Source organism: Epinephelus fuscoguttatus, linkage group LG5 (assembly GCF_011397635.1).
Source record: "Epinephelus fuscoguttatus linkage group LG5, E.fuscoguttatus.final_Chr_v1".
Classification (NCBI taxonomy): domain Eukaryota; kingdom Metazoa; phylum Chordata; class Actinopteri; order Perciformes; family Serranidae; genus Epinephelus; species Epinephelus fuscoguttatus.
The window spans coordinates 8,867,984-8,888,683 of NC_064756.1; the positions used below are offsets into that span (position 1 = coordinate 8,867,984).

Genomic DNA, 20,700 nt, shown 5'->3' on the forward strand with positions numbered 1-20,700 from the left:
TCTAATCGGCTGTGACTTCATTTGGCACTAAATTCATAGACCATAAAGGAGCAAAAGTTAAAAGTGCCTCCATAACAAAACTTCTCCCAAAAACAGATATGATATGAAACAGATATGGTCTTAGCAGAAAGCACTATTCACTTACAGACGTACAGTCAGCTCTCAAAAGAATGTAAAACACCCGAAGCCCAGTCAGCCAAAATCTCTAAATCAGGATCCCAGCATCTTTGTTTGTCTGCACAACACATTTTGCACAAGGGGCTCGGATGTCTCTCAGAAACTGACCTTCCTTGAACCTGTCAGTGATAAAAGAAGGCAACCCCTTCCTGTTAATGGCTTTGTGACTTATTATTGAATAAATATTGCCTCACAACATCATTTTATTCCCATGAATATGGAGTCCACTTTAGCCTAGTACCTATCACATATCTCAACACACACTTCAGTCAGTACATCTGGGTTTCCAACTGGTGTCCAAAGGGAAAGTAATTATGGGAACACCTAGTATCACTGCTCTCTTCCTTCTATCTCAGCATGAGAACCAGGTGACGCTGTATAGTGTTCTCACATTTAGGCCTTTATCGATGGGCCGATAACACCTTCCTATCAGCTTCTTTTGTCTCCTTGTCTGTAGGCTATTATATCCTCCGAGACCTGACAACAGTGTGTTCCATATCAGCGTTTCTGAGCAGGTGGAGTCCTCTGGGTGGGTGGCAATCAGACACTGCTGTCCCAATAAGGGGTATTATAGTCCCAACAATAGGGTCCTGAAAGTTGCAACAAGATCAATTCTTGCCCAGGATGTACATGACCCTCTTTGTGGAGGGAATTGTAGTGTTAGGGTTTGGCTGTGAAACATGTGTTTATGTGTGTGTCTGTGTGCACGCATGTGCGTACATGTGAGAAGGTGGAGCTTCTGCCATTCACCTCCTCAAGGGGATGATCACCTGAAGTATGTCATTAAGAGGCCAAAACCATTGCCTGCTTAAAACTGTTACTCCCAATCTGACAAACTCAGAGTCTTTCAGACCGAGGAGCAGGAGGAACAAAAAAAACAGTAAGTTTAATGTTTCTATCCTTATCGCTCACCAGTTATATCATGCAATGAAAAAGATATCCAAAATGGTCTCTCTGGATGTCAACCACCAATTATCATATCCAATAATTAGCTAAAATATTTTTGTTTATCACTGGGTATAACGATTGACTGAGTAGGTTTTGAGATACAAAGAAAGTTGGACAGGTACTGTAATACGCCTGGAGGTCATTTTTAATATGTAATGGGTTACTGTTGAATTAAATACCTTCACAATTAATAGATTAAGCACCTGGATTAATTAAAGTCAGTTGGGTTAATGTTAGATAGCGACACCATTTGAGAACCACTGGTACTGTGTAATAATTAAAGCCTTCATGAAGAGATTTCTGACCACTAGGGGGCAGAGACAGTCAAATACATACATACAAAGTATGTGAAAAAGTTTAGGCTAACCTGTTGAAGAGCAAATGCCTTTTAACACATCCATCAGACACAGAACAACATGGGGAACCCACTGTGAGCTGTGTTTCTGGCCTCTTGGCGACTGTAAATCCAATATTCACCAGACAAGGGCCTCTAGCTGCTAATTTTCTTACGGTTACGGATTACTGTTTACGCAATGATTTAATCACTGCATCAAAGTAATGAAACATTATATTTGAAATACTTTCTGATTACTCTTCTAATAAATGTTTTAAACTGGGCAATAAAGGTAAATAATATCTGGAAATAGTCACTGCCCAAAGGAAGCATTACTGCATGATGAAAAGAGGCAAGGTAAAAGAATGAATGTTATATTCTACATATAAACTTTTTACCAAAAAGAATATATTTGGATGTAATGATCGACATTTTGATTAGTAACTGTCATTGATCACATGCTTTTTTAGTAACTGTAACTAACTGCAATTACATTGTAATCTAATAAGAAGAAGAAGAAGAAGAAAAAGAAGAAGAATGATGTGTGCATAGTTTATCAGATTATGGTTAGAATTACACAAAGCAACAAATTATAGGAACCAGAAATAAAAATAAATGAATAAAAACATGCATTTTTTGCAAATAATTAAAGGAAGATTGGGTGAAATTTGCGGAGTGGAATTTTTTTGTTTTAATGTGTAATATTTGTAATTTTTTTAAGCCCATTTTCATATAAACAGCTTATTTTCTTTTCCATTTGCATGTCATTCCAATGAAAAATTTTGGATCAGTGTTAAAGGGAAGATAACTTTTTTTTAAGAAAGATATAAACAACCAATACATTCACAGTATAATAACAATATAGAGACAAATAACTAAACAGTTAAAGGGATGTGGGCTAACTAATAGAATAAGATAATAACTAATACATTAAATACAACAACAGTATAGTTAAAGTCTCCAGTCTTCTATAAGCCACCTATATATTCTCTTTTCAATTAATTTAAATAATAGGAATTAATACATTATTAATAATAATAATACATTTTAAAAGAGCCACTATCTTGTCAAAGGATTTACTGGTGATATAACTCATTATTATTTCAATATAAAGAATGTTCTTAATGTTGACACATTGAAATAATACAAACAGAGGCCATTATGACATTATGACCTGGAGATTATGCATACAGTGTTGTTTATAGTGGAAGTGGCTGCTCTCAATTATTTGCATATTGAACAGATAACTGCAGGAACACAAAACAATACAGCTCAACAGTGGAGATAGTCTGAATAGAGTTCTGAGGTACACAGAAACACTTGGCACAGAAATGAGTTCAAACTCTTAAACAGAATCACCATTAAGTGATATCTGGGCTGCGTAATTGCTGATATGAATTCAGAAACTGTAAAAGATTACATCTTTGTTTGTTCTTTAGGTCAAATGTATTTGCATTACATGTAAAATGGGTCTCACAGGTGTGGTCCATGACTGATCCAATACTGAATAATTTTTGTTTTCCAGATGGTTGTATTACCAGTTTTGTTCCTATTGGGGTCGCTGTTTCACTGTGGTAGTGCAGAGGACGGGCAGACCATTGGTGAACTGCTTAAAAATGATGCACGTAAGTGAGACAAACTGCCACACTTTATTCATGTCATCTAGTACTCATCCACACTGCATATACACATCATATTCATGGTCCATGCTGTTTTTTTTCCTTTAATTAATCTAGATAAAGTTGTTTGAAGCAGTGTCCTGCTACAAACTGAACCCTCTGGCCTCCATGTTGAACTTGTCTCTCACACAACCTCTTCTCCCTCTCCCCTCTCCTCTCTCAATCTTCCTCCCTCGTATTCCAGTCAGTTGGGAGGGACCTATGACCTGCAAACAGTGGGACTGCGAATGTGTCTACACTCGCCAGCGCGGCTGCTGCTGTGCAGCCAACGACATGTTCCAGTTAGAGGATGATATTTTCAAAAGGATTCATTATTTGTGGCACAATATCAGCACACTGAAGTACAGAGTGCATGACTACACAGGTGAACACACATACACACACACCGACAAATGGTAGATTGTAGTCTAATATATCTAGCAATACACACACAAACAATCTCTCTTACTCTCAGATGGCGTCCAGATCGCCTTCAAAGCCACCATGGATCCAAGTGTTGCCACAATGACTCCTGGAACTACTGACTCTGATTCGTGCTTTGGTCCTTTTAATACTAATGTGCCAATCCCCTATGGCAATGTCGCTCTTAACCACTACCATGGATATAACCCTTCCATGGGTAGGAAGCACACACACACAGAAGGAGTAAACACAAATTATTTATGAAATCTGTACCCACCATTTTAAATTAAAAAATGTCACTCTTCGCCTCCCCCTGCAGGTGTCTTCACTGCCCCATATGCCGGTGTTTATGTCTTTTCCATCACTGTCTACTCATACGTGAAGGAGAGAAACCTCCTCTACCATAAAGTAAACTAACCAGATACACTTAACACCTCTCTGATTTCAGAATACACTCCTCTGCAGCGGCAAGTCATTTCTAACTTTGTGTTTTGTTGCATCTGTAGGTCCAGCTGATGAGGAATGGGGTGGCGATGACCAGCGTGTGGGAGAACAATCGAGAAGATTTTGAAGACAACGCCGTTCAGGTAAAAAGTTGAAGCTACTTAAAAATAATTTCCCTCATGATTTTGTAACAGCTGTGCGAAACATTACTCTGTGTGCTGTGTCTGCTTTCAGGAGACTGTAATGGAGCTGCAGAAAGGCGATCAGGTCTATGTTGAGCTGATGTCTGGGAGGAAGCTCTGTAGATACGTGCAGTACAATATCTTTACCGGTTACATACTGTACCCCTACCCCTACCCCTACCATGAGGAGTATGACTATGAGTACGAGTATGAGTATTAAACTTTCAGACTGCAGCATATTAAATAAATCCATTTATCTTCGCTCAACTCAGATCCTGATTCATGACAACAAACTAGTGTTCTCTGTCACATGCTGACCCACCAGAAGTAGGTTTGTGACCCACCGTGGGACAAACCTGTAGATTAACCCCTGCAGTAGAGAGAAACATGATAAGTTGCACACGCGTAGACTGGTGCATGTGTATGCAGGCACTTGTGATTAAACACAAAGACGTGCACACTTATACTTTTGCAAGCATGTTTGGAAATATCCACATTATTAAAATATTATATATATATTATATTATATATATACGAGCATGCATGTGAATAAACTACCATGACTACAATGACAGTCTGTGTACAGAGGAATTGTGACATTGTTTTGATTTGGAAATAATAAAAGTTTATTTGACAGGTGGTGTACCTTATTTTTGATTTCGGTATGTATTTTAGCTTGTAACACACACACACACACACGCGCGCGCGTACACGAACATGTTTGATCACTTTTGGGTAAATTACAAAGGGATACATTCATTTCCTGAAGACCTACCCTAACCCTTACCATTATCCACTATTTTGATGAATATGATTGGGTTGATTTTAGCCATGATTTCATCTTAAATTTAAAACTTTATCTCACTTGAGTTCCAATACTTTGTAGCCAAACTCAGTATATCTGAGCTGTATTGTTCAGTCGCCTCTGTTGGTCGTCCTAGATGTCCTCCCAGTGTCTGAGCACATTGTACGAACTCTTTAAAGGTGGAGCAGCCAGATTATTAATCACTGTGTACACCAGACGAGCATCAGCAAGACACACAAAACACACTACCTACCTAATCCTAACCCTTACCTTACTATAACCTTAACCAAACCCCAGCATTAACCTGGTCAGATTTCCCCGTCCATTCCAATCACTACAATTTTTTTTTGGCTAGATTGGGGGTGTCAAACTCATTTTACTTCATGGGCCTCATATGACCCAGTTTTTCCACATTCAGTCAGTCTACTTCTCATTGTCATTGCATGAGCATTTATCCATACATTTCCTGATATGGATTCTTTTGAACTGATGCTGCTGATTGACAATATTTTGCACAATGTTCAATATCTTTAAACATGCTCACAGTAAGTATTCATTATCATATCAGAGGACTGTGCCCTGGTCAGGGTGGAAATGCCTCTGAAGCAGAATTTCAACCTGCTCCTGTAACCTGGGATCACTTAGTCTAGTCATCTAGTGGGCCAGATTGGACCCTTTGGTCAGCCGGCTCTGGCTCACGGGCTGACCATGGTCTAGATCTATGATTACTGTCATCTGACCCCACCCAGTGCTGCATATTTGTTTGATGGTGCGTCTATAAACCAACCACAGTGTTCCACATCATCTAAAGTGAACTGCAGTAGAGCCACGGCCCCTTTATTAGTAAGCATGGCTGACCATGAGGCACAGAGGAAGCACAAGGCACGTTTCAGTCTATAAATCATATTGTAAAGGTGCATCATTTGTGTTTAAACGGTGTTTAAGGTAAACATAAGATGTTATATTACGTATACATGTAAAAATATGAAAGATTTATAGCTTTTTTCCCAAAAATACACGTTAATTGATATATGATTACTGATAAGAGTCAAAAGCAAATATTCCTCTCTTCTTTGTGGTGTAGTATAGATATTAAGAACCTGATTATTCATTTTTCATGTGGTGTATAGGAAAGACAATACAAAAGAAATGTGCAATCAAAGTATTAGGGTTGTCTTCATGTCCATTATGGAAGAAACCATTGTTCACTGACCGTTACTAATAAGGTGTGGGAAAGTCATAACATCAGGAAATTGGGACAAATTGTAAAGCAGGCGAGAATAACGACACTCAGTGAAATTAAAGCTAATTTTAATCCTAAGGAATTCATTTTTCAACAGTATTTACAATTGGAATCCATATTGCAGAAACTCTTGTCTCACACTGGCCTCAGATAAAGACTAAGAAAGACTGTACGAAATAGAGACACAGTATCCAAACTTTATAGACTTATTTCACTTTACTCCTGTAGTAATATTGATAAAGTTAAATAACAATGGGAATATGACCTTGGTAAACACCTGCCACTTCAACAATGGGACAATATAATAAGATATACAAACTACTTATCAAAATCCATCATAAATAAACTTACATTGGGAATGGCCCAAGGAATATGACAAAGACCTCAAAGTGTCAACCTGGCCTCCAAATTCCCCAGATCCCAATCTGAATGAGCATCTGTGGCATGTGCCATTAACCCACCTCACAACCAACTGCACTTAATGGATCTGCTGCCAACGCACTGGTGCCAGACACCGCAGGACACTCCCAGAGATCCTGTGTCCATGCCGCGACAGGTCAGAGCAAGTCTAATCCAAGAAGGCCCCACCTTGGATTATCTGGGGTACGTCACAAGAATCCTTGAGCAGACTGGGACCTGGGAAATTTAGAAGCCAGGTTGACACCTTGAGCTGTTTGTCACGCTTCACAGGCCATTTCTAAACAGTTTTGTAGAGTGGCATGCTGCTCTTTTCTGCTTGGGGGCCACTGCCATTGGGGAATATATCAGACCTATGCTGGCATGGTTGTGGAAAGAGAGGATCCGTAATGCATATGTTATGGCACTGCCCAGACATAAGAAAAATGTGGGAAGGAGTCCAAAATGTGTTATGTTCAATGCTAAATGTGGCTGTACCACTATGCCCAGAAGTGTTTTTGTTGAAAGTGGATGGTGTAAAATCTGGAGTGATATAACATCTGCTGACACTGGCATTCCTCTCTGCAAAAAAGATTTATTCTTATGAACTGGAAAGTATGGAAACTAAATTGTTTTTGTTTAAATAACTGGCTGAAGGATTTCATCGAGTTGATGATGATGTAGCGTGCAGCCTCAGCCCTAGAGATGATTTAGATGGACCATGGACACTAATCAAAATATAAACAAGAGGCATATGATTTAGTATAAGAACTGTTATGAATACTAAAGATAGGCCAGTAGTAGGAATAGGAGTCTGAACCCTTTAAGTAGAAGTCAGAAACCCTCTTAATATGGAGTAATGATATAATGATCTCCTAAGCAAATATATTATTGATGTAGTTTAGTCTGTGATCTCTGGCAAACTGTCTTTGTGTTGTGTTTGTGTGGTGCCTGCTTTTGATCTTTGTAGTTCATTAAAATGTTAAAAAATAAAAAAAAAATATTCGTCCATTGAAAGGGCAGTGGCTCAGAGTATCAAAATTAAACACTGTCCTGATTTGATTTTCTAATGAAACAATCAGATCATGATGCATTTTATTGATTACGTACACAGAGTGTTCATCTCAGAAGGCTTTTGGCGTACCATTTTCTGGAGATACTTCAGAAATTAGGGGTATTTTGAGTTGTAATGACGAATACAATGCAAAATATATATATGCAGTGTGTTTTGAAACATCACTTGATTCACTGATGTGAGTAAACCATTCATTAAAAATAAAAAAGTCATGTTTTTTGTTGGAAAATGAGTATTGTCATTTTTCTCTATTAGGTGATTTAAGAATTATGACCAGAGGGTGAGGACTGGGACAATTTCACATGGTCATTTTCGCTAAAAAAATGGGGTTGCTGTCTACCAAGGCAGAGGGAATTTGGGGTAACACCCATTCAGGCCAATGCAAAACAAGGGGAGTGAGGTTATACACACGCGTAACTAAAGATGAAATGCAAGGTGAAACACAGCAAACACTCAACCATGCAATAGGAGTGGATGCAAGGGGAGCCAGGCCCCGGCTTGGACTGGCCCCAACCCTCCCCTCCCTTCCTCAGTCAGGGTTCAGCCTAAAAGCAAAGACAAAACATATTAAAATGGGTCCTCAACTGTTAATATCACAACTTTACAAACTATCACACACATTAAATACATATAAAAAACCTAGGCTAAACAGCAGTCAGCAGTGCAATAAATAAGAGAAGAAAACCACAATTGACCAAACCCCCCTGATGTAAATCAAAGAGTTTCAGGGTATTAAAGGAGAGTGTCATGGGTTTTACCTTAACAGTCATGACAAGGGTTAAATCAGCTCTCACTTAAGGCAGGAACAGGCATTCGCCACTTTAAGACAGACATCAAACCCAGGGAGTGTGCTGGCTGTCAAGAGAAAATGTGGCCTACAACACTGAAACATCCATAAATTTTACGAGTCATACGCAGGACACCAAAACATACAATAATACAAGAATGTACCCTTCAAGATAACTCACAGAGATTTAACTCACATAACTCATGGTGTAAATAATGAGTGGCATGAATGAGGTGCACCTGGTGCCCATTCAACCCTAATCAGGCTTTCTTAAGGTGGACTGTCCTTTAAGGTGGTCCAGCCAACCCTACTTCAGAATCTTGGGTTCTGAACGTAACCCTAACCCTAACCCTAACCACTGACCCAAAAATCAACCTTAACTGAACTGGGGACCCCAAATGGACAAGGCGTCCCCAGTGAATCTGGTGTGTGTCCCTGAAGGTAAGTAAAGTCATACTCACACAGACACAGTCATACATAGACCATGAATGGAAATCGGTAGGAGTCAGAGGCTTTGACAGAATTTGGGAATGATAACAGCAGGTCATAACGCTGCTGCTGCTGCTGCTGCTGCTGCCATCTGGCCTATGACATAACTATGTAACACTGTAAACAAGTGCCTTTCATGGACGCTTATTACAAATGATATAAACCACAGCCAGACAAAGTAAATTCCTTCATGACGTAGCTTACACACATGCTGCACACACACAATGAGAGGCATACCAGTCATTCCAGGAGGAGGCTTCTATGAGGCAGCAGGAAGCACTGGCTTTAAAGGAATAGTCTGACATTTTGGTAAATACCGTATTCGCTTCCTTGCTGAGTTAGATGATGCTCCTGCCAGGTGAAGGTTAGCTAACCAAGTGGCTGGCATAGTGTACAGGAACATCTGCACTGAGTATGGGCTGGAAGTCCCAAGCTCACAATGGAGGACACCTCCTAAGGTTAAGGCTAAGATCCTGTGGGACTTCCAGATCCAGACTGACAAACTGGGGATGACTAACCAACTGAACATTGTATTGATCGACAGAAGAAGGCAGTGGTGATAGGTGTAGCAATCCCAAGTGACAGCAGCATCAGGAAGTAGGAGCATGAGAACCTCGAAAAGTACCAAGGGCTGAAAGAGGAGCTAGAGAAGATGTGGGAAATAAAGGCAACAGTGGTGCCAGTGGTGATCGGAGCACCCTCAAACTGGGAGAGTGGCTCCAGCTGATTCCAGGTACAACATCTGAGGTCTCTGTCCAGAAGAGTGCTGTCCTACGAACAGCTAAGATTCTGCACAGAACCCTCAAACTCCCAGGCCTCTGATAGAGGACCCGAGCTTAAGGAAGACACACCACCACCCTCAATGGGAGGGTGGCATTGGATGACTACGGCCATATGCAAATGAGTCAGATTGCTACCTCTGAACTTCGCCTGTGTTCAAAGAAAAACTCACATTAAATCAAACCATCTCCGTCATAATTTTCGTTTCTTTTCTGGGTAAAATAGTCAGTAGCAACAATTTCTTGTTCTCTTCAATATTTTTGTCATATACAGGTATGCAGTGATGATTACTGGAGGAGTTTCTCAATACCAAGTACGCCAAGTTCGGACTTATGCACTTGGGAGTTCGGACTTGGCAAGTTCGACTTGGGAGTACAAACTCCCAAGGACGACTGCCCTTGCCGCTGGTCTGTGAGAAATGCATTCTGGGATACCTGGCTGTCAAAAGTCCACACAAGTCACCTCCTGATGCATCTCGGATGGAACAGGCAGAGCAAGTTCACATCCAGGCATTTGGACTGTACTTGGCTGGATGCAAACTTTGAATTGGAACAGTACTTGGGCTGCGACTGACGACGTTTCACAAGAACACAAGAACACAAGTACAGGCAAGAACGCAGATTGAGAAACACCTTGGGTAACATGTTAGTCAATGTCGTCTAATGTCAAGTCTGTATTTGATCATCGGACAAGACGATTAGGTAACACAACAATCTGGCAACAAGTGAAGACGAGAGCTGGTGTTTTAGAGGCCGTTTACACGTACACGGTGATTTTGATAAACGGAGACATCTTCCTTCTTTTGTGCCCTTCGTTTACACGCAAACGGAGATTTCTCCTCTGAAAACGAGTCTTTCTAAAAACTCCGGCCAGAGTGGAGATTTTGGAAAACTCCGGTTGCGCGTTTGCATGTAAACTGAGATAAACGGAGATAAACGGAGTTATAGGCAGCCGACGTCACAGTATGCGCCGGAACTTGCGCCTGTGTCAAAAGTGCGACCTATGTTGCTATGGTGACAATGGATACATGGAAGGCTTGAGCTTCTCGTTACACTGCCACCTACAGGTTTGGCGTGCTCTTGTGTATATATACATGGGTAAGTGTAAACGAAGATCTTTTTGAAAATGGAAACGGTGAAATGTCCGTTTATGAAAATAGCTGGCAACGTGTAAACGGCCTCTTATACTGCAGGGCTGATTACTGGATGGCTCTCAGGTGAGCAGCAGGGAGCAGGTGAGTTGAATGAATGTAATCAGGAACCCAGGAGATTAAGAGCCACGCCCGCAGCACAGACACACAGAGAGACAGGCAGACAGTTTTTACACATTGCAAAAGGGTTGTGACACAGGCTTGCTTTTGTTTGGTTCTTGTGGTCGAGAGAAAACAAAATGTGCTAACCAGTCACTGAGAATTCTTCTCATGATTGTAATCTGATTTGTTGCTGTTCTGAATATTTGAAGCCCACATACACACATGTTCTAGAGTCAGAGTGGTCCCATATGAGTTTCTGATCCTGAGAGCGATCTGTCTGACTTCTAACTTTCCACTGAGGCGGTGACGCCAACTGCAGTTATGAGCATATGTTCAACACCTCTCATGTTCAAACAGAGGGGCTGTGCCAAGAAGTGGCTGTAATGGAAGTGATGGAAATGTCATCACACACACACACACACACACACACACACACACACACACACACACACACTGGGTGCAGCTACTGAGGAGGACCCAGGACTTACAAGGAGTTCTCTGCCTGAATGATGATGACTCTGTTAATCCTTCTCACTGCCATTTCAGTCTGTCCTCTTATCTCTCCTCCATCATCCTCTACTCTTCTTTTTCTCCTCCTCTTCTTTCCTCCTCTCATCTCCTTTCTCCCCTTGTCTCTCCTACAGCATGCTGTCATCTCCACCCTCCTCTATCCTTTCCTTCTTTATCCTCTCCTCTTCTCTCTCATCCTCTCTCCTACTTAATCCTTTCCTTTTTCTTTTCTTGTCCTCCATCATCCTCTCCTCTCTTTCTGCCTCCCATCCTTCTTCTGCTCCTCTCCTCCCTCATGATCTCCTATCTTCCTTCATCCTCTCCTCTTCTCTTTCTGCCTCTCCTCTCCTCTCCTCTCCCCTTTTCTCTCCTCTCCTCTCTTCCTTCATCCTCTCCTCTCCTCTCTCATGATCTCCTCTCTTCCTTTGTCCATTCCTCTCCTCTATCATCCTCTCCTCTCCTTTTTTTCCTCTCCTATTCTCTCTCCTCCTTCATCATTATCACTCCTCTTTCTTTTCCTCCTTCATCCTATCTTGTTCTCCCCTCTCCTCCCCGCATTGGTTTTCTTCTCCTCTTCTCCTCTTCTGTCATTCTTCCTCTCCTCTGTTCTCATCTTCTCTTCTCTCTGCTCCTTCATCCTTAACTTTCCCTTTTCCTCTCCTCCCTTTCTTCATCCTCTCCTCTCTTCTCCCCTCTCCTCTTCTCTGTCATTATTCATCCTTTCCTTTCCCTTTCCTTCTCCTCTCCTTCTTCATCCCTCTTCTCATCATTCGTCCTTTCCTCGCTCTCTTCCTCGCAACTTCTTCCTCTCCTCTCCTCTTCTTCATTCTTATCTTTCTCCTCTTGTCTCCTATCATCCTTCATCCTCTCTCCTCCTTCATCCTCTCCTCTCATCCTCCTAATTTTTGACATACTTCCTTCCCTACAGTGGGACAGGACCAACACTTTATTCACATCCAGGGCCTCGTTCTGTATTTCCTTTCAGCTCCATCTCTCCTCCTCCTCCCTCTCCCCCTTTCCATCAGCCCCAATCCTCTCCCCCAACATCTCGCTGCCACTTTGAACGACGAGGGATGTGGTGAAAGTATTTGGAGAATTCCTGCTGACCAAACCGACGCTGCCTGGCTGCTGTCTCCGCTCTACATGGAGCAGCTCTACCCAAATAAGGCTGGGCTTTTTAACTAGACGTGAGGGGAAGAGACGCACAGACAGGCAGAGTGGAGCTGCTGAAAGGCCATGCCCTTTTAAGGATGTAGTTTCCTTTTTTCCTTCCCCTCTCTCCCTGCCTATTTCTCCTTCGTGCTCCCTCCTTACTCCTCCCTCCCTCCCTCCCTCCCTACCTTCCCCTCTATCTCTTGGTAGACTAGTGAAGTCATCTTTCCTCATCTGCTCCTTTTAAGCCCGCATTTTTGAGAGGGAGGTCCCTGCGAAGCATATACAAACACTCAGTCAAGCATCCACACTCAGCCTCACACACTGCACTAGTAGCCAGCGGAGAACTCACCTATTCCTTCACACAGTGAGTATACTTTTCTTTTATTCTCTTTTATTATGGGACAGTTTGTAGGACAAAGTGGCTGATGGCTTGTCAAGAGGCCATCACTTTAGTTCTGGGGCCTTCGTAGCCTCCTAGCTATCAGAAGTACACAAATATGTTCTTCATCCTTTTGTTTGAATTTAAGGTGACAATAGTTTAAGTTGTTGTCCTTTCAAAATAAGAGCAATATACCCATCTTAAGGTCCGAGGAGAGGTCTGTATGAGTTAAAAAGTAGCCATCACGTATTTGTATGGAATATTTAAGTTTGTCTGACGTATCTAAGTTTGAAATTTCCTAAAGTTCTTGCTGTAAATGAGTGAGTGTTGCTTTAAATCCTGTGTGGGTGTTAATGTCTGTAAGAATACTGTTCATGTAATCAATCATATATTCATCCATTTGATTTGGAGTCCAGCTGAACACAAGCTTACTGCGTTTCATCAGAAGTGACCTGAATGTGCCAGAAGATTGTCTCATTACGGTGTTTATATTCCAGATGTTATTTTAGGGTTAATATATTTTCCATGTGAAGCGAGGAGAGGAGGCGCAGCAGTGGTGAGATGAGTCAGACAGTGCTGCATATCTCTGTCAGTGTACATACTTTTATTTGCACAAGCAAATGTTCCACTGCCATACATGGGCTTTGGAAGCCTGTGAATTCCCAAGACATATCACACTTCCTGATGAGCGCAGGGATGCATATAGACAGGGGGGCACTATCACTCTCTGTCTATGAACATGGTTGTTTTATAATAGCAAACAAAAACGTTGCAATGTCTGTGCTGTTTGGACTGAAGCTAATTAAAGATGGCAGCACACCCAGTGATTCCAGTAAAACCAGGCCAGAAGGGAAGTACCAGTGGGCAGCTCGGCTTCTAAGCAGCAGCAGCAAAAAGGAGCAGATAACGCTATCTCCACTGCCAATCCTGTGGCAGCACATAAACACAGCAGAGCGCAGAGGCACTGTGGTTTATGAGGCCAGGAACTAACCACATCTGTGTAATGGCACAAGGCGGCTCTGGTACTGAGCTGAATCAGAAGGCACTCCCAGAGTCTGTAGAAACACATCAGCTCGGACACACAGCAGATGTAAAGTTTGTCAGAATAATCAAAGCCATGAGGGGTTTTGGCAGCAGTTTCAGACGATGTTTTCAGGGCCCATAAGCATCTGGCACGTCAAAGCAAAGCAGCAGAGTTCTGTGCAGCCGGCATTAAACAGAGACATGTAACAAAAGAGCTGTGAGCCTGAGGATGTACAGAGAGAGCATCCTTCAACCCGAGGAGAAGCTCCAGCTGCTTTTTAACTAACCCTGACCCCTAAGATAACATTGTTACAGTGACTGTTTGCTGAACAAGTCCATGGCAGTTTCTGCATACCAAATCATTACATGGCGGTTAGCTAGTTAACTGCAGAGCAGGCAAGGCCGCATGACGCCATGTCCTCTCAGGCTGCCACAGTTGCCGCAGCCCCTCACACTGGTTTCCTGTTCTGGCATTAGGGTGGATTTACCATGGTAATAGAGAAACAGAGCAGGAAAAACACGACCGACAGAGATGGATGGATGAAGAGACGGAGATGATGATGTCATGTTTGTGGGTTACAGCACGTTGGGACTTTTGAAAGGAGACATGATCTTTTACTTTGTCTCCATAGTTTCCTTTTTGTATTCTAGTCTTTCGTTAATGTTTAAGGTCATTACTTTTATTCTATTGCTCACTCACTTTTTTTAATCGCAGAAACTTTCCTTGGAAACACCAGATGTCTTACAGAGTAATGCATCTTCTCTCCTGCATTGTGTTACAACTAGCATTAATAGTAGAAGTGACTTAAGTAGTAACTTAAGTAGAGAATCTTATTATTGGCAAAATGGGCAGCCGCCTTAGGCGCCACCCCAAGGGGGTGCCTATCCCAGCTGACACTGGGTGACAGGCGGGGTTCACCCTGGACAGGTCACCAGACTATCACAGGGCTGACACATAGAGACAGACAACCAACCACACTCACATTCACACCTACGGACAATTTAGAGTCACCATGTCATGCATGTCTTTGCACTGTGGGAGGAAGCCAGAGTACCCCGAAAACCCATGCAGACATAGGGAGAACATGCTCCCCCACCCTAGGGTCTGAACCCCCCACCCTGATGCTGTGAGGCGACAATGCAAAGCACTGCGCCACCATGCCACCTCTTAAATTGTTACTCATTAGCTCTGTTTCTTGTTTACGGAAGCGTATTGCTGCCATGCCAAAAAAAAAAAAAAAATACTGATCAGTATCAGGGGAAAGTTTTCCATGTTTTCACAAGATATTTTGATATTATATCATTGTAAAGTCTTGTACAAAAAACCCCAAAGACATAAACATTCTTGTTATAACAATATACTATTTAATTTGTTCTAATTAAAATGTGAAAAACATCTTGTCATAACATGAAACTTTTCATGATATTACCTGATACCAGTCAGCTTTTTTTCTGCTGTTGCAGCAATGTGCATCTGTACTTGCTCATTATAAATATATAAATATAAAATATATATTATTATATTATATCGTATCGTATCATATTGTATTATAATTTTTTTTTTTTTTTTTTGCAAAAGGGTGGGAATCAAGTATGTTTGCCTCGGGCACAGATTTTCCTAGGTCCGGCACTGACAGAATTAAACTACAAATGATAATTGGAGCATCACTAGGAGAAGCAGTTGTACTAGTAGGTATTTTATAGTTGCAGAGACAGATTTTCTGCATGAATAGTTTGATTTTGTTATATTAACATTGTAATACCGCTGTTGATGCTGCAGCAGAAGTTGCATTAGCAGCAGCTGTAACAGTAGCTCAGGTAGCTTTTATATAAACACCGGCATTAACTAGTAGCAGAAGTAACACATTTAGCACCTATAGCAGGAGCAAAATCACTTGTCGTAATGCTATAAAAAGTCGTTGCAGAATTCAGTGTAGCATCCCTTGCTTGATACTACAGTAGGAAACTCATGCTGTAGGTTATGGCGCTGCAAAGGCAGTTTTTTTTTACATTATATATCAAGTGAACGCTGCCTTAAATATTAAGGACAAGCAGCCAGACAGCAGCTTGTTTAGCAGATAATCTGGACCTGGGCCGGGCTCCAACGATAACAACAGGTCCCTAGATACTCATAAATACCAGAAATAGAGACCAGGCCCTAACGGACTTATTTGACCTCTTAAAATATTATGTGATGTTTATATGGTTGTCATGCAGCACACATACAGACTGATACGGGAGTCATGGGAGAAATGGTGCTTCTCATCTCTCCTCAAGACACGAGACATGAGAAGTCACTGAGTGCACGATGTGGTGAACGTAACATCTATTTCTTCGTGTGTGATTTGCAGCTGTGGTCCAGAGAGTAGTTTATGAGGCTAAGAACCAGAGGCCAGTGGAGAAAAAAGGACGAGTTAACGCTGTATCAGACAAACATTACTCTGTAATAATAATTACATTGTGACGCACATCAGTGGGAAGAACAAGGGGTATGAGAGTGTGCGTGTGTGTGTGTGTGTGTAGACAGATAAAAATAAAATACAGTATCTGGACCTGTAGCTGTATGTAAGTGAGCGTGTTGCCCAGCATATGTGTTTGGTTTCCTGCGGCCTGGAAAAGCACCACAGGGAACGCAAAGAATATTAAACAGGGTTGGTGGTAACATTCTGCGGACACTCTGGGCAGGAATCCATTAATGCCATTGGCATGCAGACTCTAATATGCAGACATGCAGTATATCTATTCGCAGTGGTGGAACAAGAGCACAAAAGCTTTATTTAGTATTTCCACAAGTTAAAAAAAAAACTCCACTCCTATTAAGTCCTGCAATAAAAATGTTATATTACTTGCTGTAAGTAAAAATAAAGTATGATTGTAGGGAAGCAGGATATACTAAGGTATCCACAGATGAGTACCTATACTCACTGAGAGCACAACTAGCGACCTTCCGCCAAACTCTTCACAACTTTGGTTGATTCTCACCGCTCTTGTCCGATCATTTTTTATTTTATTTGGGGTCAGTAGGACCTGATAATTATAAAAAACTAAACAATGTCAACAATATATAAGGCCGAATGTCCTCAAACGAGACGACAATTAAGTCCCAATGTCTTTAAACAAGTACTTTCTAATTAACAGCTAATTCTTAGCTTGTTACCATTGCTTGTATCGGTCAAATTGCGTATCAGTGGAATATTAAAATACAAACATTCTTAATTATAAATAAACAAGTTTCAACCAAAAAAAATGATCAGGTTTTGGACCTTATCCACTTTTGTGTCTGGATCAGCTGCAGACTGACTTGGCAGAGATGGCTGCCATCTTGTTTTTACATGGATTAGTGTTTTGAGTTTTTGCGACCATCAGATGGCACAAAAAAGTGCCCACAAACAATGTCAGTGTTAAGCAGAATGACGTAGAAGGTCCAGTAAGCCAAAATGCGGGGGTCTCGGGAGGATAATGCACGGTTTATGAACCCTTTGTTGCTGAAGTTTGAGGGATTTTCAGCCCTCAGATTTGTTGGAGAAGAAAGGGATGGAAAGGAGAAAGGCAGGGAGGGTGCAAGGGAGCAATGGAGGAAAGAATTTAGGGGGAAAAAAAGATAAGGGAAAAAATAAATTAGGTGAAGAGAAGAAAAGAGCAGAAGTGTTAGATTCTTTCCATCTCTGTCTTTAGATCCTTTCGTTAGTTGCGTGTACACTGGCAATACGATGAGACAGATTTATTCAAAACATAAAAAGACTTGCGTCAACCCAATCTTGGCCCGTCTGGACATTCTGTCACTTTTTGTAACAAACTCTACAGCCAATAGGAAAAATCATGCCACCAATGGAAGAAATGACTCCATGGTCTCAATAATAGTTAAATTAGGTTAGCTCTCCATGCTGTGCAAGAGATAAGCCTCCTCCAGTCAACCATCAGGTTTAACCTTTAACATTTGCACTCTGAACCTCCCCAGGAACAGGAAGTTGAAGTGACCTGACATCAAGATGGCAACAAAGGTTGGATGGTGCAGACAGCACCTTGATATGGGTTTTGCGCTTGGCTGTTGGCCCAGAGGCAATACAGAAGCAAAAGACAAAAGAAAAGCGCTGGCAATGATATATGTGTTGACAGAGACTAAGAGGGGGAATGTGTGCGTGTTTGTGTGTGTTAAAGGAGAATATATGAAAAAGAAAATCAGCTGGCTGATATAGAGCTCCCATTGTACACCACTTTGCCTTGGACACAGGTCCTGATAGGCCTAAATGGTGTGTATTAGGAGACACAACGCTGCCAATATCACTGTCCAGGGAAAGGTGTTCAAATGAGCGCTGAGCATTTCCACTGAAACTACACGCTTTTGTCCTGCATGTACCGGTCTATTCAGTAAGAAGGGGTATCTGTTTGTAGGTTTGTAAGTAAATATGCTTTAATCTAAATCATCTGCACACCTATGCATGTTTGTGTATACAGGCTACATCCAAATTTTATTGCACTACAAATGTTAGCTGTTGTTTGTATCGCCCAAGGTGGTAATACTTGGATGTTAATGTACAAGAAAACATGAAGTATATAAAATCTGTATGTTGTCTTGAATCTGTAAATTGTCAGGACGGGAGATAAGGATGGCATCCCTGAAAATGCAACTATTGAATTCATATGTTCTCAAGAGATAATTTTCCATAATTTTTTTTCTTCAACTCTCCTTTACTTCATCTCGCCTTCTCGGTATTGTCCATCTTCTCTATCCACCTCTCCTTCTCAATCTTTCCCCCTTTCTCCTTTTCACGCTCACCTCCCAGGGAGTCGGCATGGCTAACAAAGGTCCATCCTTCGGCCTGAGCCGGCAGGTTCAGGATAAGATCGACAGCAAGTACGACCCCGAGCTGGAGCAGATCCTGGTGGAGTGGATCAGCCGTCAGTGTGGATCCGGTGCGGGAAAGCCAGAGCCAGGCAAAATGGGCTTCCAGGCCTGGCTTAAAGACGGATGTGTGAGTGCAACATGCCCGTTTGATCGCTTGTTTTCGATGTTCTGAACGTTAATTGTCTTTTTTTATGCCTCTCCATCCTTTCGTTCTACCCAGGTTCTGAGCGAGCTGATCAACAGTCTGTTTGCCGGAGATAAACCTGTGAAGAAGATCCAGAGCTCATCCATGGCCTTCAAACAGATGGAGCAGATCTCCCAGTTCCTCAACGCTGCTGAGAAGTATGGCGTCACCAAGACTGACATGTTCCAGACTGTGGACCTTTGGGAAGGTGAGAAGGGTTTTGTGAAAGACTTGGCTCGGGTTTAAGCACTTTGGTTGTATGGCAGAGGACTAGGATATGACAATGCACATGTGGAAACATCCCAGTGTGACTGATGCTTAGAGTTATTATTGACAGCTGTATTTGTGTTGGGGGACAGGTAAAGACCTGGCGGCAGTGCAGAGGACCCTGTCAGCTCTGGGAAGCTTGGCCATCACTAAGGATGAAGGCACATACAATGGAGACCCTAACTGGTTCTTCAAGTGAGTCCAATTCATGAAACTTTAGCTGCTTTATCTCACTGACTCCAGTTAGCATTTATAAAACACTCCAGTGACATTATTAATGATGTGTTGCAGGAAAGCCCAGGAGAACAAGCGAGACTTCAGCGATGACCAGCTGAAGGCGGGCAAAAACGTGATTGGCCTACAGATGGGGTCCAATAAGGGAGCCAGTCAGGAGGGCATGAGCTACGGAAGGCCCCGACAGATCCTGTAAAATCTACCCAAAACCTCCTCAGCCCCTTACACTTTCTTAGAGCCTGTAAACCTCTAACCAGTCCACTACAACTCCCCTTTCATCATACAACATTTTATGCTTTAGAAATTAGTTACTTTCTAACAAGTACCCCTTACTTCTTGGTCTTGACACTTGCCCCCGAGCCCGTTATGTATATGCTTGCACTGGTGATCATCACAGAGCTCACCATGCTTAGTCCTTCTCACTGCAGTTAGGACCACTACATCTGAATGTTTGTAGTCTTAAGCGGAAATTGTAACCATAAAAATGATCAATGCATTGCCTTGGAGGTAAAAACAAGATGACAATGTGCCAAAAGTTGAGCTGTTCATACCTAATATGAAACAGCAATGATATTACAGATAACTGACCACTGTCTCATCTCTGATACATAAGAAATGTCATGTTTCCTAGATTTTAGAAACACTAGTTTTGGATTCTGACACAAATACCAATGTGTTTACGCAACTTACAGAGGGGATATTCTTTCCAAATTGTGTTACAACCCGTAGCGTACCAGTGCTTCATATAATTTACAATATTGTTCTTTGTTCATTGTTCTTACCTACCACTTCCCACAATGCTACGCCTGCTGTATCAGCACCAATATTTTTGTACATTGTCTTATTAAATAATGACTTTGAAATACATTCTTGAGTTGACTTTGTGATTCTGGGTATTTCAGCTCGACCATTCAGATCAATATCTTTCTTTTACTACCAATATTTCAAAGGGCAGTCTATCTTAAAGGAATACTTCACCCCAAAAATGATCATACATCTATAAGTTACTCACCCCATGTTACCTTGAATTTCTCAAGGAAAGCCGTTTTTCTCGCATGCCTCCACAGTGAGTGAAGAATCCAAAAAAAACAAAATAATCTGTTTATAAA

General features: G+C 41.7%; 2 protein-coding genes across 3 annotated transcripts; both read left to right on the forward strand.

Moving 5' to 3' along the window:
• Nucleotides 1–579: 579 nt before the first annotated feature.
• cbln18 (cerebellin 18) lies at nt 580–4,698 on the forward strand. The gene is made up of 7 exons (XM_049576559.1): nt 580–1,057; nt 2,985–3,084; nt 3,323–3,502; nt 3,593–3,757; nt 3,860–3,948; nt 4,047–4,127; nt 4,219–4,698. The coding sequence occupies exons 2-7, from the start codon at nt 2,985–2,987 to the stop codon at nt 4,384–4,386; spliced, it is 783 nt and encodes a 260-aa protein (XP_049432516.1). The 5' UTR covers nt 580–1,057; the 3' UTR covers nt 4,387–4,698.
• An 8,164-nt stretch (nt 4,699–12,862) lies between these two features.
• Nucleotides 12,863–20,458, forward strand: tagln (transgelin). 2 transcript variants are annotated; one of them, XM_049575659.1, is made up of 6 exons: nt 12,867–13,022; nt 18,019–18,061; nt 18,845–19,033; nt 19,127–19,298; nt 19,450–19,552; nt 19,649–20,458. In XM_049575659.1, exons 2-6 carry the CDS (start codon nt 18,050–18,052, stop codon nt 19,785–19,787), a joined length of 615 nt encoding a protein of 204 aa, XP_049431616.1. In that variant the 5' UTR covers nt 12,867–13,022; nt 18,019–18,049; the 3' UTR covers nt 19,788–20,458. The 2 variants fall into 2 exon arrangements, with proteins under 2 accessions (XP_049431617.1, XP_049431616.1); XM_049575660.1 differs by lacking the exon at nt 18,019–18,061 and having other exon boundaries at nt 12,863–13,022.
• Nucleotides 20,459–20,700: the final 242 nt, after the last annotated feature.